The 17,606-nt window shown below is 37.8% G+C and overlaps 1 protein-coding gene across 1 annotated transcript; it reads right to left on the bottom strand.

The window, feature by feature from the left end:
* Positions 1-689: 689 nt before the first annotated feature.
* On the bottom strand, positions 690-16,894 carry alcamb (activated leukocyte cell adhesion molecule b). The gene is made up of 16 exons (XM_057351103.1): positions 16,672-16,894; positions 7,396-7,502; positions 6,995-7,196; positions 6,801-6,865; positions 6,265-6,352; positions 5,987-6,160; positions 5,319-5,443; positions 5,105-5,237; positions 4,894-5,006; positions 4,502-4,628; positions 4,225-4,346; positions 3,406-3,538; positions 2,827-2,856; positions 2,605-2,719; positions 2,362-2,475; positions 690-1,982 (listed from the first exon to the last, which is right to left on the bottom strand). The coding sequence occupies exons 1-15, from the start codon at positions 16,724-16,726 to the stop codon at positions 2,382-2,384; spliced, it is 1,683 nt and encodes a 560-aa protein (XP_057207086.1). The 5' UTR covers positions 16,727-16,894; the 3' UTR covers positions 690-1,982; positions 2,362-2,381.
* Positions 16,895-17,606: the final 712 nt, after the last annotated feature.

Below are 17,606 nucleotides of genomic sequence, written 5' to 3'. Positions count from 1 at the left end.
TTTGTTTGTTTCTTTATGCGATTCATCTTCTGCACATTGATCACTTGTCTTATCATCTTTTAACCGATTAATTGAAATGAGAAGTAGTGGCCTTTGTCATCTGAGGTAAAGATCATTTGGTTTCTATTGAAACTAGCTACATTTTGCAATATGCGAGTCATTCCAGCACCATGGACAGCAACAAGTGCTGCAATGACCAATATAAAACTATTGGTTCAATGCTTTAAAGCAATAACCTTTAGAATTCTCGTACTGAATTTATAATAGCCTTTCTTTACTCCATTTTTCTATTCAGCATATACAAAAATTTGGTAACAGTTTACAACATTAGCATGAACTAACAATATAGTTTTCGTTATTTAATATTCGTTAATGTTAGTTAATGTCAATACAAAAGTTACATACAACATCACAACTATTGACTTTAAAGTTGTATTTGTAAATGCTGAAATTCATTTAAACTATGATTAATAAATTGTTCATAATTGTTCGTGTTGTTCATTGTTAGTTCGCGTTACCTAATGGATTTACTAATGTTAACATACAACCTTATTGTAAAGTGTCACCACAATTTCTTGAAAACATGTTATCTAAAGGACTATGCTTACATTTTGTAGACCGGAAGTGATGTACAAGTTGCCTCATATGAATTTCTACATTTTTGGGGGGGTTGACAAAACTGCCAAGAAATGAAAAGAACAGAAACACTGCTAAAAATGTACACTTTTATTTGAACTAAAAGTACAAAACAATGGTCAGTATGTACAATACTTGCATGGCCACATTCAACCTCTTTGGTCTAGATGGTGGTTTAAACGCACTAATGAGCACTGAACTGTGAAAATGCAGTAACACCACTATGCAAAATGGAAAGCTGGACGATTCTATTTCACAATTCTAAAGCCTGCAAGTAAATACCATCAATTGAACTACAATTCAACAGCAATGGAGGTATATTTTCCGAAAACAATTACTACAACTAACATGATGGTAAACACTGCCATTTAGCTAAACCTTATCAATATAAATAGAACAAAAAAACAACAACAAAAAAGTTTACCATATTTACAAGTAATGCTTCAAATGGATCACATACAATTCTGGCACAAAACGATGATACATCAGAACACACAGAAATAGGTGATAATCTGAGAGAAAAAGTGAATATTGGGAATAATGAGAATGTACATTGGTCAGAGCAAATGAAACAAATATGGTAACATGGCTGTAATTTAGTCTTTAAAAACTGTATGGTAAACAAGGCACAATTCTTAACAATCCAAGCACAGGGTATTGTTTTCAACAATAAAGAAACACTGGTCCCTGCATTATATTTGCTCATTTATAACATCACAAAGTCTTCAATTCCTGAAGGTTACATGATTAGAATGCGCGGGTAGACATAGCTAAATAATTGTCTTCAAATCCAAAAGAGTATAATATTAATTTTACTGCTCAATTTGTCTCCTCGCTGACTTGTTAAGACTTCAAAACTCAAACCCAAGTGCTGAGTTAACTGCGAAAATCATGCCTCGCATCATGCCACAGATTTGGTACTATATATAATTATAAAACAAAGGACTTACTCCGAGTAAATGTGGCATGGTTCGCACACATCCCATACAAGGTCTTGAAAACTGAAGGCCGCTGTGTTATTACACATCAAGTGAAACTGCAAAATGCATGTACAAAAAGTTTGGGGCACAGAAAAAAAAAAGACTTTACTTCAGAGGGCAAAAGAAAAGCACCCCAAACAGCCTAAATGAACACTTTTTACAAACTGTTTTCTTAATGGCCTTGATCTTCAATGCAAATAATTCACATACTTTACAACACACATTATTTATTAACTGCCCAATGGTGGAGATGTAACTGGCCCAGCCATTCAGACCCTCCATGACAGTTGTTTTTATTTTTTCAGATTTCCCCTTGACGCGTACACCTCTCCTCCAGTGGATAGAAGGGACAGTAGTCAATAAATCCTTTGGAGAAAAAAGATGTTATAATAACATCTTAAGGCAGATTCATAACAAACGTGTTCCTGTAGCTCATCTAGAAGAGCAACACCACAGTCATGGGTTCAATCTTTGGATAAAAGCTTCTGTCAAATGCAAACTATCCAATGAGGAAAGTTTATGTTTCTTAATTTACTCAATTTTTGCATTATCTGGCACTCGGGTTAAAAAAAAAAACATATGGAAAACAAAGAATATCTCCCTTGTTTTTGTATGCCTATTAAAAGGCGTATTAAACATGGATCTACATGTACGTATAATTTTTTTCTGATCGCTTATTGAAAGCCCAGACCAACTTTAATTTGATCTAAGGTGATAAATACTTCAGAAATACTTTGTCCCTCACCCTGAACGGCTCTTTAAACATTACACATCTGCTTTCTGGCTCTGATTCTCTTCCAGCTTCTTGCTCTCCTCTGCTGACCCATCCTCCTTTTCTCCAGTTTTCCATGTGCCTGTCCTACAAGTACATAGAGATTAAAGATTACAGTTGACCACTTTAAACAATTATAAGTGTTTCACATAACACAAAAAATGCAAATGCACAAAATGTTATGAATAAGAACGCTATTCATTAAGAAGACAGTACCTGAATTTTTTCAAATATAGCCAGTAGGCCAGGCCTACTGCAAGAGCAGCCACCAACAATCCAACAACGATGCCAACAACCATTGTAGTCTGCTCACTTTGCTCCTGTTTCATATCTGCTTAAGAAATATAGAGGTTAGAGGTGGGCGGAGAATAAGTGGTGACAATAACTAAACAAAAGCCTACAAGCTCACATAAATTCAGCTTAAGATCAATATCTTACCTTGTTTGTCCATTGTCACGTCATCAGCAACTGTAATCAGATATAAAATAGCATTACATTTTGTATACGTCTGTATACAAATAGCACAGCACTGCAGAAATTATTTGTTTAAAACATTATCCTAAAATTGAAAAAATATGTAATGACCACAAAATATTCTATGCATATTCTAAATGCTTATAAACTGATTTGATGATTTAACACACTGTAAAATGCTGGATTGCTTCAAATTCATTTTGATTAATATATGGAGAACCCAATAGTTTACCTTGAAAACGTCTATATTTTAATATAATATTTATATTATGACCCATGTCTTTAATATTGCATTGTTGAAATGCACCTCTTAATGTAGATCATTTAATGTGATTGACAACAAAATTATTTTGACAAAACAGTTATTAAAATCAAAACCACAATAAATATAGTTGTGTGATGTTGTAGTGAACAAATATATTATCCTAGCTTTATGTTTTTCAAAGATTTTATTTTTCCAATAACGGTTTTGTCTAAATTAACCAATGAACAGCGTCAATCATAAAGAAAAGTGATGCAAAAAGTGGGGAGAGGCAAACTTACATGTTGAGACATTAATGCTTCTAATGTCAGATCCCAAATCATTAGAGACAGTGCAGGACACAGTCAGATTAACCTTTGGAATAAGTGTCAAGCTATATGTGATTTTGCCATCCACATAAGCAGTCTCATCAACCTGAAATTATAGCACATTAAATCATTAATTTCAAAACATCACCATTATTTTGTCTTTCATATATTACAGAACTGTAAAACAATGATATGGCAACAAGTACACCTTAGCAATATTATTAAAGACAGCTGCTTTTGTAAACGACTATATGCACCACATGAGGGCGCTATTGCTCTAAAGTTTGTCCTTATGTGCTAGTACATTCCCTTTTTACTGCCATACACATATGGACTCAGATAATGCACTTCTCTAGAGTTTAGTTGCATTGATAGCGTATTTAAACCATTACACCCACATTACACAGGATGTGCGCAAGTCTCCTGACTTTAATTGCGTTCTCTTTCCACGCCCATTCAGTCACTTTACCAATCTGGTTTGTTTGAATACTGAGCTCATCCGAGAGCTTCCTGATACAGGTACTGTAAGTGCTTTGTCTAACAAACTACTGTACGTGACAACCCACGGCTCGCATTCGTTGAAAATGTTATCGAGGTCATAATCGCACACGATGTGACAGCTTTTTATAAGAATGTCTAGCTGGCTTGTCCAATCTACAAGATTAAAAGACACTGACACAATTTTCTCCTTTTTAGGTAGTTAATTTCCAAAGCTTTATTCTAATATAATGAGATCTCTAATAAGGTCAAGTTCTGTGGTGACTTGTATAAAATAATTTAGTTCAGACTTACATTTGTGCCGTTGATGCTCCATTGTACGGTGGGCTTTGGAGAGCCTTCTCCCACACAAATCAAGACCTTGTTCATGGTTCCATCACCTTTCTTATTGATCAGGCTCTTGATCACTGGAGCGCCTGCAAAAAGACTTCTCATTAGCCATCAAAATAATACAGAAGATACTCTCAAATCCAAAAGAATGAGAAAATAGTTAAATGTACAATGGTACACTTAAGACTGCGTTCAATGTTTTTAAACAAATTTAATAGCTCAAAAAATAAATAGCACTCACCTTCAACTATTAATTCAAATGTTTGTGTTTTCTTTAGGCCACCCATGGAAACAACACACCCATAAACTCCAGAATCAGAATACTTCAGCTTGTCAAACTTAGGCGCCTTCTCCAGCTTGGCATTGCCCTGAACGTTAGAGTTTCAGCATAAATTAGAGTTTAGGACTGGAAATCACAAAGTTGTGATTGTTTTAAGAAGAATTTTTGTTTTGCGACACCATAAACACAAACACACACTTTCATCTAGCCGGGGAAAAAAACTCTGCTGATACTGCAGTGCATATTGCACAATTTACAAACATTGAATGCTTATTGCTTACGTAGTCATCTAATAACAATAAGTAGTCTAGTTATTATTCGTATGAATTGTAAAAGAGACGTTTCTTTTCTACCTTTCTCCAAGATGTTTGCGTTGTTCCTGAGCCGTCGATATCCAGAGTGATCTCAAAGCTCTCGCCGACTTTCTTGTTAATTTTACCGGTGCTGCTGAGGACCACCTCAAGATCTTTGAAGACAAAAAAATGATGCATTACTGTTAACTTTGAAAAACAATCATCGATCTATCTGTCAAGAATCGAGAACAGAAAACAAAGTGTCCCGTACAATCAACGGTGATTTGTGCCGTATCCACCATGTCCTCCCCGTCCACCAGCGAGCATTTGTATTCTCCGGTGTCGGCCCGAGTGATGTTCCTCAAGGTGTACGTGTTCGAGTTTTCCACTGTCTTTTTCTCGCCCTACAGAGAAACACAGACACGTTTTGAAAACCTCACATCAGCCTTCTGTAAAGGAGCTTGAGTTTCCTTCAGCAGACGTACCTTGATGTAAAAATTGTAGATTGGGGGAGGAGGGTTCCCGTCTGCCGTGCATTTGAGGGTGACATTGTCTCCTTCCTTAAAAGGGCCCTGGGACACCACCTGGAGGCTGACCTTCTCGGTTGGGTCTGTAGAGAGGACATGTATGAATCATGGTGAGCCGGACAGAGAGGGGCCATTAAGCCCTGATAGAACCCGTGCAGATAAGAGCACTTCACAAAATCTCCTTATGAGCCAGAAGAGGCCCTTCAGCTCAAGAGTCGAGGCTCTTTTGTGGTGAGAAATGCTTTCGAGAGGTAGTCCGAGTAGTGCTGAGCTAGTTCCTTCACAATAACGCCAAAACCTCATTTACCGTCCAATAGCCGTATTCCCGAAAGGCCAAATTACAGATCTTATTGGACAAAATTCAAAGAGCCATTTGATTCTGAAGCCATTTTCTCATTGGTGCTTCAAATGGTCATTCTAAATAATGCTGAGAATTATGCCAAACATTAGGCCATTAACCACTTCAGTTTTCAACAGATTCATTCACACAAAGAACTAAGGATACATAATTATAACAGGAAGTAATAAAACAATAGTAGGACAGCACAAACTGCCAACCCAAATAACATGAAACGAATAAATAGAAAGTCATTTCTCATTTCTGGAGACAAAAAAAAGAAACTCACAGTTCACTGTGAAGTTAAGAGGTGAAGACTCCATGTCGGCTGATCGGACGTGTTGAACACGACAGGTGAATTTGGCATTAACATCTTCCTTCACCGCTGCGTATTCAAGCTTAGAAGTCGTGGCAGAAAGTTTGGTCACGCTATCAACATCCACAGCTTGGCTGATTTTAATCGCTGTAATAAATGGAAACTATTGGTTAATAAAAAAGCATTCAATGGGGATCAGCTGTGGTCAGTTTGAGCATCCAATATTTTCATATTGCCACGTCTCACTCTACCTGTTCCGTCAGACGCAAGTGGAGTTTTGTTCTTAAACCACGTGATGTTGGCAGCTGGGTTGGCACCTTCGGTACGGCACTCCGCTACCTAATGAGACAAAAGCACGAGTTATGAGAAAGAAGACAGGCGGATGTAGACATACTGAGAATATGCAAGCACAGATATCATCATTTATGTTCTTAAAAATGTTACACATGGTTAATATCTTCACATATATCGAATATATGGTTATATAAAAAAAAGATATATGTTTAAAATATTCACAAAGACATTGTATAAATGTCTATATGGAGAGTTCAGATGTGATCGCCTCTTCCTTTATATTTTTATCAGGCTAGGGTGTTTATATTAAAAGTTATTTTACTTGAATGGCAAAGAGGACGTATTCATTGCCATTAAAGCGAAATGACTGAATCTAAACATAGGAGCATGAAAAGAAACGCTAATTTTTGAAGAAAATTGTAAAACGGCACATAAGAGGCTTTTGTATCTGAACTCTATATTGTATCAATTGACTATATTGGACTGAACTTACCGTAGTTAGTTTGCCGATCTCCATCACAGTTGCTTGTTCTGTGATCTGAGGTGGCGACGGAGCCTCTGCAGAGAGAATATACATTGTTTGTTGCTGGTATAATCCATAAGTGCTGCCAGAAAGACTTTTACTCAATTGCGAGTTATCATTATTCTTAAGAATTTCTAGGCTTTGCTATGGTGTCCAACACTTACTATTAATGGCCAGCTGAACAGGGAATTCCAGAATGTCAGCAGACACGACGGTGATGCAGGTGAAGGTTCTCTGATCGTCCATAGTCACTTTTGTGATGACGAGACTGAAGTCATCTTTCAAACTGACTCTGGTCTTGTAGTTCACGTCATCTAAAACGGTTGCATTCTGATCCCGAAGCTTCACCAGTATGTTCCCTTTGTCCTAATAAAAACAGCCATGTTTAACAGAGCAGTTTCATGACAACCACAAATGGGCCATTTACAGGTTGACCTCTGTAATGTTTTCAAAACATCATACAGTCCGACACGTGGCTTTTGTTTTGACCAATGGCGTGAGTTTGTAATGAACTGTTTAGATGGGAATTGATGAGTTATTCAGCAAACATAATAGCAGTACTTACATATTTCCATTTGGTAATCGTGACGTCCTCTGCTTTGACAAGACCTTTGTTGCATGGGATTGTAACGGTCTCCCCATAATTGGCAGAAACTGTTTCCAAACTGCTCACTAAAATACACAAGAAAAACAACAGAGCACTGGCCGTGAATATGTGTTGGACAAAGCAATAAAGTGAACATCGAAATATTCGTACAGGTTATAGTTAGCCTGTTGTGAAACCAAGACTAAGCCTCAGGTTTTTTGACCAGAAAGATTTTAATTTTATTTGAATTAAAATAATTTTGACTGGAACCAGGCAAAGCAGGCAAAAAATTTGACTATTCAAATAGACAAAGACACTCACATTTGTTCGAGTACTGTCTGTACTTCTCTGACACATTCTCAAAAAGTCAACTTCTCTATGCTAAAATACATTTTTATTGTGTACTGTTACAACTTAAATCACACAAAGGGCAAGTAATAAAACTTATAGTCAAAATAATAAATCATTTTGGACAACATCTTTTTTCATTACTACTCTAATAGGTATGAAGAAGCCATTTACATTTATGCATTTGGCAGACGCTTTTATCCAAAGCGACTTACATTGCATTGTTATACATATGTTTCTGACTATGTGCATTGCCCTGGGATCGAACCCATCACCTTGGCATTGCTAGTGCCATGCTGTAACCACTGAGCCATACACACAGCTAAAGCTGACTAGCATGCTGAAAAATGTGCACAAACATTGTAAACTGCAACTACAGTATTTGTGCACAATTGTGTTTCACATAAGCTTCACTGCCTACATGTTTATGTTTAAAAGCTAATATGCAAATTGTAAAACAAGGTTGCAAACTCTAAAGCCGGTAAAACTGGTTGTAGTTTGTCGCAACTACACACAACCGATATTCTGAGGAAGGGGCCTTGACAGTTGACAGATACTGCAAACAAAAAACCGATAAACGTCTGAGATTGTGAATTCCATAGCTAGACCTATGACAACATTCCACCGAATCCTGTTTATGACATTTGCATGACTGAACCTGCCATTTAAAGAGCGATTTGGGCTTTAGAAATTTTGATTCAACCCGTGGCGGTAAGCAAAATGTTTACTGGCAAAAGACATAAAAGTGTGAGATCCAATAACACTTTCCTAGTGGAATGCTGTGATATCATATATACCATAACTTAATATAACGTTCCATAAGGTTCTGAAGTTAAAATCAATTATGCATGTTTTCTCTTTTGGAAAAATGTTTAGTGTAAAGTTCAGTCAGGGTTATATGAGCACTAGAGAATGAGGCTGCCCTGAAGCCACACAGGTATTTGTTATGCAAAGCTTAAGTTTTGTCTCAATGCTCAGTGAAGTTGTTTTCTGCTGACAACTCTTTTATAAATGTACAGACCCGTCATAAAACAGAATTCAGCTCCTGGCTATGTTTTCTTTACAAATATGTGAGACACAAAACTAAGAGTCACAAAAACAACTTTGGTTCCCTCCAATAATCCCTGCATCAACACCAGCTCTTAACTGGAAATTCATCCAAACTAAATACTGCTATTCACGATCATAGATTATTACAACATTAGTAACGTGCTTTAATCATACAGCAATACTTTACTGAAAATTGATCACTCAGATTACTCATTCACCCTGTGGCATTTTCTTAGTATTAGTAGAAAAGTAAATGGACACTGGCTGACACACTACAAGAGAAAAGGGTGTGTGCACGAGTGACCTCAGAGCTCAGAACAAACCACCAGCAGGTGAAGTAAACAAATGACACTACTCCCCCCATCCCGATGCTCTTTGTCTGGCAAACAGGTGCTCTGCTCGAGTAGCTTCATCATACACCTGTTTTAAAACTCTGTTATATAATATTTATATACTATAAATATATACTATATATATATATATATACTTATTAGATACATTTATTAATACAGCTAATAGATCTAGCATGATATTAAAAAAATTATCCTGTTGATTGAGTTGCCGACACATGAGACCAACGACAAATTATATTATGTTGTTTAATGTTTTTAACATTAACAGCTTTAAGACGTCCTTACTTAAAGGGATACTTCACCTAAAAAGGAAAATTCTGTCATCATTTAATCACCTTCGAGTTGTTCCAAATCTGTATAAATTTCTTTGTTCTGATGAACACAGAGAAAGATATTTGGAAGAATGCTTATTAACCAGACAGATTTTGCCCCCATTGACTACCATAATAGGAAAAATGCAATGGTAGTCAAAAGTGCCCCTGAACGGTTTGCTTCCCTACATTCTTAAAAATGTCTTATTTTGTATTCAACAGAACAAATAAAATGAAAAAGTAATTTATCCTACTATGAAAGTCAATAGGGGGCAGGATCTGTTGTGTTATAAGCATTCTTCCAAATATCTTTCTCTGTGTTCATCAGAACAAAGAAATTTATACAGATTTGGAACTCGAAGGTGAGTAAACGATGACAGAATTTTCATTTTTCAGTGATGTATCCCTTTAAGGTTTTGCTTTCTTAAAGGTCTAGTGTATGAAATTTAGCGGCATCTAGTGGTGAGATTGCGAATTCCAACCAACAGCTGCTCCACACCACCCTTTTGAAGCACTACGGTGGCTGACACAGAACTAAGATGAAATCATGTTTTCGCTTATTTGCTGAAGGAGATAATGTATTTACGAAACGCGTTCTGTAGAGCAGTTTATCCGTTTAGGGCTACTGTAGAAACAACATGGTGAATTCAACGTAAGGGGACCCGCGGTGTATGTAAGGTCTTTATACACCTCTGAAGACATAGTTATGTATGTTATATTGCATTTCTGTCAAAAGATCCTTTAAAAAATTACAACTAGCACCTTTAATTCCTTTCTTAATTAATTTTTTAGTGACAATGCAATCACATTTTTATTAATTTACATACAGGTGGTTTATTAAAACCTTGAACCCGAGTGCATTGTTAGACCCCTAAAATATGTACATGGGTAGTTGACAAATAAACCGTAACGTGGTATGACTGCAAAAATTTAGAAAATAAACTATTAGTAGTATGTTAATTTATATTATTCATATTTATATGTATAATGTAAAACAGCATAAGAGAGATTTATCTTCATTGTTTTTTACTAAATTTCTCCTGTCACACATAGGACACATGTGCAGTTTATTTGTCAACTACCCATATACCTTCTGAATCTCACAGACTGCTCAAACAAATGTGAATAGGTTCAAAACGAGATGTTCGCAAACCATTAACTTAAGCTGAGTCAGTTAAGTGCTTATGTGTGCACGCGTTGTAGACACACAGGGAGTGGTTTAAGGTTTTACAGACTGCCACCATAGTGAATCTCCAAGAGACTAAGACAACCATGAAATTGATTTCGAACCTGCCTTTTTACACCAAATGTCCTCACTTTAACATGCATGAGCCATTAGGCTGCCTTGAACATGCTATAAATTAAACCCAAGATGGATCCGAAATTGCTCTCCAAACAAAACTCATCAAGCAGGTTGCACTCATAAGTGATAAGTGCACTCAGAAATCACGTCCATTACGTTCTAAATTATGTATTTGATTGCAGGACCCCCTGGGGACCTTAAAGAATGTCTGACAGGCACATCACGGCTGATTCAATGCTGACCCGGAGGATTCTTTGGTGGACCCCCGTTCATGAGCGGCTATTAAACTAAATAGAGAACTATTAACAAAATACAGACATGCAGCTTCCTGTGAGCTCCATTAACCACAAAAGCAATTTACTAGTTCAGGGTTATGAGTGGCTGTTCATTCTGCTACCCCTCCAGAAACTGCTGCCATTACATCATCTAAGTTATGTTACCTGGTAACATCTAACAAAATTAGGTCAGTACAAGTTCAAGTTAGTACTTACCCAAATCATTTTGTTATGTGTCTACTACAACGTTACTGTATGTGTAAAATTCACTAGAAATGGCTGTTGATCTGTAATTTTTTTATGTTTTTATTTTTAGCAGTGATACTCATCGCCCCCCAAAAAAGCATGTGTTAAACATGGCCTCTTTAAGGGACAGTTCATCCAAAACGAGAAATTCTGTCATCATATACTCACCCTCGAGTTGTTGTTCCAAATCTGTACAAATGTCTTTGCTCTGATGAACACAGAGAAAGATATTTGGAAGAATGCTTGTAAGCAAACAGTTATTGGCCACCATCGCATGAAAAATCACAATGGTATTCAAACGTGCCCCAGAGCTGTTTGCTTTCCTACATTCTTCAAATTATCTTCTTTTGTGTTCAATTTAAAAAACATTTTTTTCCAAGAACTGTTTGGTTACAAGCATTATTCCAAATATCTTTCTCTGTGTTCATCAGAACACAGACATTTGTACAGATTTGGAACAATGTGGGGGTGGGTAAATGATGAACTGTTCCTTTAAAACCGACTAGTCGTTCATGCAACCCACAGGCTTGTCAACCTGCACAACCTTAAAATGAACAGACACTTATATGTAAAACTTAAGAGCACAGACTTCAGATCTTCACAATTTATTGTCGACCAATTAGATGTATAAGAGGATTCATGTGGTCTTTTATTAACAACATTCCAAACATCAAAGTCCAGTTGAACATATATTCAAACGCCGTTTTTTAAACAGCAAGGTGTCGAGTATTTTTGCATAGACAGAAACCGTGGCTTTATCTCTTCCTCAAACCAGTCTCCCCGTTCCCGAATGCCTCTGGGCTCTAAGCATTTGCATTCCACAGGGTCCATGCGGGGCCCCTTGTGTTCATAACATCGGCGTTTGCTTGCAGGCATTGAGATACCAATCAAATTTGGTGCCAAAACACAGAGGTCAGTTAGCTTCTATTGAAAGTTAAATAAGCGCATTCTTTAGCCTTTCTAACTCTCGAACGGTTGCCTCCCACGTCCTGTGAGGGCCCGGCGTATACTGACCACCCTTATCTGTGCAACAAAACAAGGCTAAACGTTGATTTCAAAATGCACAGTTGGTGTGTGCAGCCGTTGGCTCCCCTCCGCTGGGGGGAAGAACAACAAAATACAGAAGTTGGGGAGTGTGCTACCTCAAGGCCTTTGCTATCTAAGAAAATGAAATTATCTTTACAACTCTCTGATGTAAAAAACTGTCATTTTGGTGATCCGATATGTGAAAACGGATCTGTTTCACATTCCTGTGTCGTTTAGGGTTTGGCCAGGTTCGTAAAAGAGGTCATGAGGATTCTTAACTGTCTTCTGCTTCATGATCCCAGTTGCCTGGGGGTCAACATCTGCAGTAAGCCTCTTAAAACAGATTGAATGCACTTTATGTACTGGCTGACTATGGAGAAACTATTGAAGACAGAATTTCTATTTTTCGGTGACCTATGCCTTTAACATCCTCACCACAAATCAACCCGGTTTATGATTTTGTAAATGTATAACCTTAACTGCTGACCTACATCTCATATCCAGAATGTGCAATCATGAATACCCCAATTAAAGTCCAATGCCCTTTGACCGTTCCTAAGATCTCGTTCTTAAACTCTTGATCACAAGAAATCTGTGCTATTTTGGAAATCCACCAGGAAGTTTTCGAGCAGTCAGAGAGCAGAGACACCTGGCACAGGTGCGGCTGTGGCTCACTATGGCCTGTGCAGGCTTGCCAGCTCAAAGCAATGCGACATCAAAGTTCCCACAATAGAAAGAAAACTAAAGACAAGCTTATATGTTTTCTGAAGCTGACTTCAAAGTGTAAATGTCAAAGGTTAGGCTAGGAGCTTGTCTTTCCAAAGCGCAAACTTACAGAGCAGTCCTGTTTCTGCATGTGGAATTGTTTTAACAGGGGCAGACAGATATTAGCGATAAAAACAGAATTGTGCAAACAAAATTGTGGAGGTGACAAGAAAAGACTATTGAAACTGAAAGAAAGTTCGTTTTTAAACTGGTTTTAGTGGGACGCTGGTTGTGGCTCATTTGGATAAGCATGTGTGAATTGATATTTACCATAACACCACTGCAACGTCTCACTGTTTGTTTCAATCTGCAGACAGATGACAACAAGCTACAGTTTCTAATTCACATATGATGATCAATGCAAAAGATACAGGATGTTTGTGCATGAGACACAAACTTTGAGGTCGAGGCAGGGCGGTTGAGGGGGCTACTGTTTAAAACATACATTCAGAACATTCAGCTATAAAGGTGAAAATAAGACCCACTGTGTGGCTAAGCATATAAACCTATTTATATAAGGAGAAAGGTTATCGGTGGCTGGTTTAATAACGTCTGTTTCCGCCTGCGATCTGTTGCTGCTCAGCGCGGTGCCCTGAACGTTACAACGTACAATCAGTTATTAACACCGTCAGTTACTTTGTCTTTACAAACAGCATTGGCCTAAACACATGACCTTTGTACAACAAGGAAGAGGTGGTTTTAAACCACTATGAAAATGTGTCTACTCAACACTGTGTAATGGGGAAAAAAACTGCAAATTGAAAAAAAATGGTGTAAATGTTTAGGATGCCTAAAGGGGACTCTGTAGAAGGAAATATGTCACATAAAAGATCTGAAGGGGCAGGCCCAAAAATGATTTAAGGGTCTCACGTCGCTTGGAAGAGGGAATGAGGAGAAAATGCAGAGACAGAAGGCGGTTTCAGGGGGTTGGAGGGGCTTTTATTGTAATGGCCGGTTTCATTTCCTGAGTCCGAGCGCACACACAGCATGGGATTAAGAGCTTTCAACTGTACATATGCAGTACAAGTCCTTCCTATTAGATGTTAAAGGTCATTGCCAAACAAAAACACTGTAAAAAACGACTTATTTTTCAGGAAGAAAAATGGAGGGAGTGAATTGCACAGAGATGCAAAGAAAGCGGCGTCCTCAGCGGATTTTTCACACAGTTCCATATTTTAGTGTCGCTTTTGAAATGCATGATGGGAAGAGAGGTATGAGCAGCAGTAATTCATATGGTAACCCGACGTCTTTTTCAAGAGGAGTGAAGGGGTTGGGGTAGATAATGGCTCTCGGTGGGGAGCATACAGTTGAATTTGATTACAAATGGTGAAGAGTCGGCGGGAGATGTCGCAATCGTACCCGCATTAGTTAAAGAAAACCTGCCGGACAATATAGTCAGCAGGGGTCCAGAGGAGGTCCAGAAGAAAGCGAATAACAAGAGAGAAACAACCTGTCTTTTTGTTGGAAATGCAGGGTGGATCCAAACAAGTGCACTGAAGGTTACAGAGAGCCATGGGGGACATCATGCATCTCAATGGAAGCATTTCTACAGGGCAAGAGGAGTCGCTGCTAAGCACACACATGACTATCCTGTTGTAAAACAATGTGGCTTCTCTCTTTTAACCCGAGACAATTGCTCTCTTGTCTTGCTTGATGACAGATAAACTGGTTCTTATGAACAACCAAATACTACTCTGCTAGAGAACAGAAGACAGAGGAAAACAATTGTTTCCCACTATAATAGTACGTTCACTGAGGGAAACTTATTAAAAATTGTTTGTGCTGGTAAATTGCAGTCGGTTCTTCTGAACTAAGCAAATGCACCTTTATTTGCTTTCTTTTTTTAAACATCACACACGAATGGATTTGTTTGGATGGTGCAGTATGGCAGAAACTACTGAATGAGTGGGGGAAAAGTCTAAAGGATGTGTCGTTTTACAATATAAATAAAACTATTCAAATGCTTTCCTTTTATATAGCTTTACATATCAATTTACTGTAATGTACTACTGGAATACTATTAGTTTACCTGGTGTGTTAACATGAACTTTCAAGCTATGTTCACTGCTATACAGATATCTCCACCGGGAAACAAACGAGTGAAACATGATAAGAATATTCAAACTACTTCCACAATAAAAAAAACAACCAATCAACAAACTTTGCAAATGCAAATTGCCTGAGGGTTATGCTTTCTACAATTCTCACTACAATAAAATCTAGTCTGACAATTAAAATGAAACTTAATCCCACATTAACCACAATATTTGTTTTCAATGTTTGCCAAAAACGCACTAAAGGGAAGTTCTTCGTTTTGGATAGGATGGTTAAAATGAACAGAAACCCACAGCTGAACTGGTATTACGGGTGTGACATAGCACATGGTGTGTGTTGGAGGGGGTCGGGTGTGGTAGGGGTTGGGGGGAGGGGTGAAGAAGAGAGCTCTGTTAGAACAGAAACAGATGCTACAGTAACAATTAACTTGTTAGTTGTAAATTCGTTTCGGCTCTCAGGTTTTATCAGAAACACAGTCACAGTCACACAAACAACGTTACGGGTACTAACCCCAACTGAAATAGACATGTGCGCCATTATCTGAGGAAGAAAAACGTTGTATTGAATAGTTAGCTAACAGGTGTTGGTAACTGAAGATTCGTTTGACCACAAACTTCTGAATTAGTTCAGACGCATTCTGCACTTGTATACAGAAATGCGTCTGTGAGCACAAAACCGCCACAGCGCGGTAAAGTTTGTGTTGCAACCCAACAATCATTCAACACATGGAACCCTATCATTATGTCCTCCTTCCTGCCCAAAAGGCTTTAAAGTTGTATTGACAGACGAGCTGGGGCTCACGGTGCCTTATGATAACACATGTTAACTGGAAGGGGTAAAACGCAGAGGCTTATGTCTTGTAGGCTATTTTTACCTGTCTATGCTACTGATTTACTAATGATAAATGCTGCAAAACTAACCCCCCATGACTGAAAAGAGATACAGATAAAAAAAGACTCGCTTAAATTATTCATAATCGGTTTAACAGCAATAAACGCATCGAGGTTTACTTTGTGCTCATATCCATCCAATGCATTGTTTCATGTGTGCATGCGCAGTCGAACAGGTGCAAGCAGATGTGGAAAGGGGGAGTTATAGAAATGATATTAAAATATTTACTGATATAAAGCATTTTCGTTAAATAAACAGTTAATGAATGCAGTGTTCCTTAAACAGAAATGATTCTATTAAACTTTGGGAAACAAAAACTGGCGCGCACTTAGGAAAACGATTCCTAGGTTTGCGTCTTACTCATCTTCAAACATCGGCAAATTTTCTTTAGCTGTGCGATATAACGTGCTCAATCGTTTACTTTATAACTTATATAACGTTATATAGATTCACAACAGCTGCGTGTGACGTTTCTAGAGTTAGATCTGAAAAGTAAGAGTTTAGTAGGCTAATTACAGCTTCTTCTATTACACTCGAAATATTTCAATGTAAATATCAAAGACACAACTACGCAAACACAGGTTCTCAACTCCAAAAACAATGTAAGTGCATAAAGGTAACGTTAACTTTACCTTGATTCACGAGCGACACGGTGAGAATACACGTTAACAGTGCAAACCAATGCATCCTTTAGCAGTCCGGGGGTGTGATCTTACACTTAAAGTCTTGAGAAATAATATCCTTGTGTTTTTGCTGAATAATGCTGTGTATTAAACAAAACACACCGCAAGCGTCGCTAAATTCAAACTTCGGGATTTTTGTCCACGTGCCTCATGTAACTCCTGCTATACTCTGTTGAAGCGGTGATGGGCGGTTATAGCTCTGTCCTGAAGCTCCTCCCTCTGCTTGTGCGTTAGAAAATAACTTATTTAACCTGCTAGAATACTCTTAACGACACACACATTATCTTGTCTGTTATCTACTGTTCTCGTACAGTTTCGTTTTTTAAAGCTTGACCAGGTATCATCAAATCAGGGTGAGACAACATAAAAGCACTGCATGGAAACACTGCATGGTCCATTTTAAGTTTCAGCAATTTCTTCACAGCTTCTCCTACACATACATGTGTTTATTTGGATATATTTGTTTAAACCGTAAATTATTTATGTGCAGGTTCTTATGTGCTTTTCACACAAAGGAACAAGCACAAAAACATTTCCCAGTTATGTTTACACCTGCCTTGACATTCATTTTTAAACTCGCATGTTTGCCTGTGGCTACAACAATGTATAAACCAGTAACATTAACAATACTGATTGCTTTTATCAGATCAGATCAAAGAAAAACACTTTGGATTAAACTAAATTATTCTGATAAACAAAATCAAATGATGGTATGCACTGGCTGTAAAACAGGTTCAGCTGGATTCTTTGGAGTCTCCTTCAAAGCCTGATCTCAACCGGGCGAATTAAGAGGCGTATTACATCATTTGCATTTCTTTCTTGCTCTCTAGCGCCATTATCACCCCCTTCTCCCTGTTAGCCAAACCCCTTTTTACCTCCTCCTT

Source organism: Triplophysa rosa, linkage group LG14 (assembly GCF_024868665.1).
Source record: "Triplophysa rosa linkage group LG14, Trosa_1v2, whole genome shotgun sequence".
Taxonomy (NCBI): domain Eukaryota; kingdom Metazoa; phylum Chordata; class Actinopteri; order Cypriniformes; family Nemacheilidae; genus Triplophysa; species Triplophysa rosa.
Note: the sequence above shows the minus strand (reverse complement) of the source record. Positions and strands in the feature narration are given on the sequence as shown.